Genomic DNA, 6,597 nt, shown 5'->3' on the forward strand with positions numbered 1-6,597 from the left:
GGACACTTAAATACCTAAAGCAGTGAAGTTAAGTGCCATGTGTTTTATAACATGGTCGTTCCCATTAATACAAGGCCATCTATCAGGTACAGTGAGATTGAATGTGATGTAAGGTGACTGTAATCCCTCAGGAGATAAACCTTTCAATGCCAGCCAACGTGTATCCAAAGTCAGTGTTGAAGCTGTAAAAAAAGTGTCCATTAAATTAGGCTAAGAGCTGCAATTGATAGGCTTCTGTCACCATCTGCTGCACTCATTTGTGAGTATTATTAGAAAATCACTAACACTTTTCGCCTGCATATGATCACATATATCTGTGAATAACTCAGACACTAAGGTGTGAGCAGAACTAAAAAGCATGGTTATTTTCAGAAGCAGGTTAAATAGATGAAGGGTTGTAGTTTGGATGCTGTGGAGTATAAACTTAAGTTTCCCTTTGCAGTGAGGCCAAAATTATAAAAGTGACTTTTTTTCTTGTAGCTGTGAATTTATACATAAACGTGGTTTGTGGGATGTGAGGAAGGGTGCGATGGCTGATGTGGGTGGGTGCACCTCCCTCACTTCTCTCCTTAGCCGCAATGCAGTGCAGCACTCACAGCCTTTCACACCTTGAAAGATTATGGTCGACACTTGTGCTGTACACATCTTCCCTTAAGGTTAATATAGTAAAACTTTTTTGCTGTGTATACAGGCAAAGAAAACACTCCAAGCTTCTTCTGTTTGTTTTTCATTCTTTATTTATCTGTTTCATATTGCATAATCTCAGCAGTTTATACATAGCACAGTCATCATTGTCCTAGCATTGCAGACCAGAGGAGTGAGACACTGCAGCTCACCTGTCGGGAGAAGCTGCGTTAAGGTGCACAACAAGCAAATTCAAGTCTTTCTTACTATCTGTAAATATAATATAGACATTTCTGTGTCCTTAAATATACATTTTTATATTCAATATCTGTCACAATCTTTAGCTTAACATTGTTTTGACATCTCTACCCTTGAAGGCTTGTCAGGTACAGGCCCCAGTGGTGCCTGTCAGTGGGATTCAGTTTAAATGCACTTGTTTATTAATAAGGGCAGTCGTCACATTCAGTTAAAGAGTTTAGAGCATTCTGCATTCACTACAGTCATACATCAGAAGCATCAGGGGTGTGTAATGGCCATACTTGGGAGCGGGGGTTTATTTGCTACAGAAGTCACTATTGCTTACATACCGTTACCTGCTTTGCTTTAGACACTGAAGTGCCGGTCTGAACAGCTGGGCTGTCCTGCTCTTTGCCCTGCCCTCCCCTCCCCCCGCAAAGTTCTTTGGCATCTCCACCTCCATCTCCCTGCCTTACCCTGAAACACAGCGTACCAGTCTCACTTCTTGGCCTTCTCCTCCTTGCTGTCGGTGCTAGAAGACTTCTCGGCTTTCTCAGTCTTCGCTCCCTCTTTCACCTCCTTACTGTCAGCTGCTCCTTTACTGCTCTCCTTTTTCTCCTCTGGTTTCTTCTCCTCTTTCTTGCTCTCTGTTTTCTCAGGCTCCGCTTTAGGTGCAGGCTTTTCCTCTGGTTTCTTCTCTACTTTCTTGGTGTCTGTTTTCTCAGGCTCTGCTTTTGGGACAGGCTTTGCCTCTGGTTCGGCCTTCTCTGACTTAGGAGCAGAGGGTTTCTCCTCCTTGGTAGGGGGAGCACTATCCTTAGGCTCAGGCTTTGAGGCAGGCTTATCCTCTACAGGCTTGGAAGGAGCAGCAGGTTTGGAGGCCTCATCCTTCTTGGGCACTTCTGCTTTGCTCTCTTTCTTCGTGTCAGGTTTGTCAGACTTCTCTGCTTTGCTCTCAGGCTCTTTCTCCTTAGGCTCCGGCTTTTTCTCCTCCTTCACAGGCTGCTCTTTCTCCTTCTTTTCTTCTTTGACGGGCTTTGGCTCCTCCTCTTTCTTCTCTTCTTTAGGGGCATCTTTTGCAGGCTTGGCCTTCTCTTTTTCAGGAGACTTTGGTTCAGGGCTCTTGTGAGGGGGAGACTTAGATTCAGGGGATTTGCTGGGTGGGGATTTTGACACAGGTGACTTTGACTCATCTCCTGCAGGTGATTTGACAGCAGGAGACTTTGCAGGTGATTTGGGCATTGGGGATTTGGCTGCTGGTGATTTAGATTCTGGTGATTTTGGTGGAGACTTTGATTCTGGTGATTTGACAGCAGGAGATTTAGGTTGAGGGGATTTTGAAGGAGGGGAGGCATCCTTTTCTTGAGATTTGGGCTTCTCGTCTTCCTCACCTGCCTCTTCTTCCTCTCCTTTCTCCTCCTCCTCTTCCTTTTCATCACCTTTCTCTTCCTCTTCTTCTCCTTCTTCCTCCTTATCTTCCCCTTCTTCCTCCTCCTCTTTGGTTTCTGCACCCTCTTCTTCCTCTCCTGCTTCCTCTTCTTCTTCTTCATCTCCTTCTTTCTTTTCCTCCTCTTCCTCTTCATCGGCCTCCTCTGTCACCTCTGTCACCTGGGTTTCATCTGTCTGTTCCTCCACAATGACTCTATCTGAGATCTCCTCTCCTTTCATTTTTAAATGGGCAGAGATCCTGCCCTCCAGGTAGGAATATGGACCACCTCCTGACACAAAACGGTTCTCCTCTCCCTCAAGTAGTTTCCTGTTATGAAGAAAAACATACCAAGGCCACTTTCAGTGTCAGTTTCTTCCGAGAGAAATCAAAGTAACTGATTTCTGCGGTATTAGATGCTGACCAACCTGTAAGCAGCGATCTCAATATCAAGAGCCATCTTCACATTCAGCAGTTCCTGATAGTCTTTCAGCTGGCTGGCCATCTCCCATTTAGTGGTTTTCAGCTCACTATCCAACTGATTGATGGTCTCCTGCAAGACACAGTCATTTAAACACATCACGCAAATTAAATGGCAGTGTTTGTGCAGTCTTCCAGACCACATGTGAAAGGGATGTCTAATGTCCTACCTGTAGTGAGAGGAGGTCGTCATGATGTCTGTCTTCACATTCCATACGCTGTCTCTCCAGTGATTCCTTGGTTCCCCGCAGAGTCTCCAACTCAATGGTGCGATTCTGCAGCTGACGGCGATACTCTGCAATCTCATCCTGGGTCCCGCGGATTGCATCCCGGTTGGACTTAGCAGCCTCAGACAGACGGTCCACGCGCACTACAAGAGTTGTAAACACACATATATATGATTTGGAAAACAGTTTGCATTTAAGGTGTTTTGCTGCATCACACCCATAACTATTTTTGACATGATTTACATGTACAAAATACTAAAATTTACATTGTTATGCACTTGGTGTATATTTTGATGTCACACATTTGACCTTTCCTCTGTCCATAAGACCTCAGAGAGCAGACAGACACAACTGGGGGCCTTGGTAACCTTGACAGTGTCCATCAGTCAGTAGTCTGACTCAGCTCTCTCCCTCTGCCAGGCCTCAATAAGCCTCACTGCTGCAGTCAGCTGGATACCTCACATAGAAGGTCACTCTACTTCGGCCTTTTATTGATGACATCAAGTCAGCATGTTAATGTACCTTAAGGGTCAATGAATAGATCATACAATCCTGTAGTGTGCAGTCCAGCTTTTGTTTACATGAAGTCCTTGTTGGCCTTAGTATTGTACCACAAAAGTCAGCAGTGTCATCTGATCCTGTATCTATGGTTTATCTCATGTGGTGGTAACAAAGGATCGGTTACTGCCTTGCTTTAGGTCTGCTTCTCATGTCAATATCTCCAATTTATTTAGAGGCTGAATAAAGTCCAGTCATAACGCACTGATGGCCCACCCAGTCTTACCTCCCCAACATGAACAATGACCTTGACTGATTCAAGCTATTCTGTTTGGAGAGGTTATGGATCAAGGTAAAGTTCATCCGCACAACAAACAGAGGCACACAGCGCACATGGGGACATGCAAGAACACACCCACTATCACCCACAGTGAGGGTGCAAATTAGTCTTAGTCTCCTCTCTGTGTGCCGTTTCACTCCTGCGGTGCTGCTTTGAGTAAAAATGATGGGTCTGCGGCAATGATGCACCCACAGAAGGGTGCGCCATCTAATTTGTATAACATTAAAGTCTTTACCTTTTAACATCATCCGAATCGATTATCTGTCTATACATAGGCTATTTTTTCAGTACCTGAAGATGCATTCTTATTTGTGCAGGATTAATCTTTCAGGCTGGTAAAAAGATTTATTTGTAAAGTTATATGTCGAGATGCGGACTCTGCATTCGGCCACGGGTGTCGGTCCGTTAACAAAAGATGTGACGCTGCATCTGTCCTTTGTCCTCAAGAAAAGCACCATACTATGTGTACGCACCAGGCAGAGTAATAACCTATGTGACAGTCAATTACATATGCACATCACAAGTGAGTGACTTCAGCACCACGGACAGAGAACTTTGCGCTTTGTTCATTTACAGAAGTTAGTTGGTTTTAGTTGAAGTTTTACTGACCCTTAAACCATTCCTCCGCGTGAGTGGCACTCTTCGTTGCGTGACTGTCCAGCTGCGCGCGGATCTCTCGCAGTGCGGTGGTGACGTCCGCTTTGAGCGAGTCTCGCAGATCAAAGCTCACCTGCGCGCCCTGAATCTGCGCGAGGAGCTCAGCCACTTCTTCTTCGTGGTTCTTTTTCAGAAAATCCGATTCCTCCTCTAGGGCACGGAGCTTCTTGTCCAACTCGAGCCTTGCCAGCCGGCACTCCTCAACATACTTCTTCATGGCGCGCGCGGCGGCCTCCAACTCTTCCCGGTTGCGCGCCTCATCCTCCAGCCGGGCTCTCAGGTGCTGGATGTCTTCCTCCAGGTGTTCATGCTCCAGAGCAGCGCGGGCTTTCTCTCCGGTCAACTGTTGCAGGAGACCCCTCAGGTCGCCCAACTCTCTCTCATAGTGCTCCCCGACAGAGGCGCGCCCAGCCTGGTTCTGTCGCAGCGCAGCCGCCTCGGCCTCTAAGTTGCGGTTGTGCATCTCCAAGTTCCGCACCTTGTCAATGTAGCCGGCGAACCGGTCGTTCAGAGCCTGAAGAATCTCTTTCTCGCTTCTACGAGTCATGTCACCGTTGAAGGCGTCCACGCTGTCAACGGAGGACGGCTGGCTGTACGTGAGGCGGCGGCGCTGTGAGTGGAAGCCGCTGGAGGACACGGAGGCCGGCCGAGCCTTGCGGTATGCAGTCGGCCCAAAGTAGTGATGATCCACCGTGAAACTCATGTTGGTGGGGCCGGAGGAGAAGTGACTGCAGCAGGAGGGGAAGAGTTGAGCTTATATAGGAGGGAGGGAAAACTCAGGAGTCAGCACCGGGATGCTCTGTTGTTAAAGAGATATCACCTCAAACTCAGATTCACTCACATGCATGATATGCACGGAGTGGTGTTCTCTTTAAATGTATTCAAGAAGTGTATTTTCACTAAACAACGAACCTGCAAGTTCTCTATAGATTTTATTTCATGCAAATTATTTTCAAACATCACTTTTCATTGCTTTCTATTTGAGGATGTTTTGTGCATAAAAAACAACTTAGATTGTGACTGACTGAAAATGAACTGTTTTATTATCATCTGGACACTGCAGAACTTTAATTAATGATGAATTATTCATTGTTTCAGACACTGTGTCAGACAGTTGTAGAAACATTAATTTTTGTACTTTATGCTGTAGCCCCCTGAAATCTGTGTGAACTAACTGTGTGAATGCGCGGTGTGTTCTGCTGATGCTCTGTAGCTTCACTGCTGCAGTGTGAGTTTGCAGATCCACGCAAACCCCCCTGGGGCTCAAGTCAACCACTGAGCCATTGACAGTCTCTCCTCCTCTTTTCATCTACTCACACACACTTTCTGACACACACAAAACACAACAATCAAAGGTTTGCTTGTTTTTTTTGTTTTTTTTGTTTTGTTTTTTTTTAATACAGCACAAACATCTCATATTATCAGCCAGCGTTTTCTGCCTGGTTTATGTGCCAGACGAATACAATTCATCTCCAGATCTGCAGATCCACTGTCAGAAACCCACATCGATGACTCTAAAGAACTAACTAAAAAATAACTAGGCCTACATAAATGAGTAAATTAACAAATAAACAAGTTAAAGCAGTTGGAGTACAGAAAACCCTAAACTTTACAGTTCATATAGGATGTTGTTACTGAGCTACGATGATACAGCATTCACACAAACTGTGTCTGCTGATCCAAAGGGATGTCTGCTCTGAGAATACCAGAAGAAGAGCACGTACAGCACCTATTGATTACTCAAATGCAGGGTGACTGAGTTTACCTTGCATACCTTAAAGGAGCAGAGAAAACCGTGTATATGCCTTCCCCTTGAGATCCGTTGGACATCAGATGGGTCAGCACTGTCATTTCTCTTGATCAGCTGTTCTTCTTCCCTGTGAACATGCGTGTTGTCAGTTCAATGACAAAGAGGGGACCACATGGCACTCAAGCCCTAAGCCTGCCCTCCAGCTACTCTGACATGTGGTTTATTAGAAAATGTTCTTAAATATCCTTTCTTACAGAGAAACCCTGTGCAGTGTTATTTTCTCGAGTATACTGCATTATGAGCTGATGCTGCATATTCCAATGAAACATATTCTTGCAGTGTGGTTTGTATCACATCT

General features: G+C 45.5%; 1 protein-coding gene across 3 annotated transcripts; it reads right to left on the reverse strand.

The window, feature by feature from the left end:
• Positions 1-717: 717 nt before the first annotated feature.
• Positions 718-5,307, reverse strand: LOC115426194 (neurofilament medium polypeptide). 3 transcript variants are annotated; one of them, XM_030144198.1, is made up of 5 exons: positions 4,442-5,307; positions 2,938-3,137; positions 2,716-2,840; positions 2,080-2,617; positions 718-2,040 (listed from the first exon to the last, which is right to left on the reverse strand). In XM_030144198.1, the coding sequence occupies exons 1-5, from the start codon at positions 5,190-5,192 to the stop codon at positions 1,360-1,362; spliced, it is 2,295 nt and encodes a 764-aa protein (XP_030000058.1). In that variant the 5' UTR covers positions 5,193-5,307; the 3' UTR covers positions 718-1,359. The 3 variants fall into 3 exon arrangements, with proteins under 3 accessions (XP_030000058.1, XP_030000057.1, XP_030000056.1); XM_030144197.1 differs by having other exon boundaries at positions 718-1,973; positions 2,004-2,617; positions 4,442-5,306; XM_030144196.1 differs by having other exon boundaries at positions 718-2,617; positions 4,442-5,303.
• Between the last annotated feature and the right edge of the window lie 1,290 nt (positions 5,308-6,597).

Source organism: Sphaeramia orbicularis, chromosome 9, assembly GCF_902148855.1.
Source record: "Sphaeramia orbicularis chromosome 9, fSphaOr1.1, whole genome shotgun sequence".
NCBI lineage: Eukaryota > Metazoa > Chordata > Actinopteri > Kurtiformes > Apogonidae > Sphaeramia > Sphaeramia orbicularis.

Bases quoted from the DNA above. Each gene is read 5' to 3' on its own strand.
- LOC115426194 (XM_030144196.1), bottom strand. From the start codon at position 5,192: ATGAGTTTCACGGTGGATCATCACTACTTTGGGCCGACTGCATACCGC. The intron at 3,138-4,441 runs GTCAGTAAAACT...CAACTCTTGTAG, and splicing joins CGCGGAGGAATGGTTTAAGG to TGCGCGTGGACCGTCTGTCT. The intron at 2,841-2,937 runs GTAGGACATTAG...TGTGTCTTGCAG, and splicing joins ACGACCTCCTCTCACTACAG to GAGACCATCAATCAGTTGGA.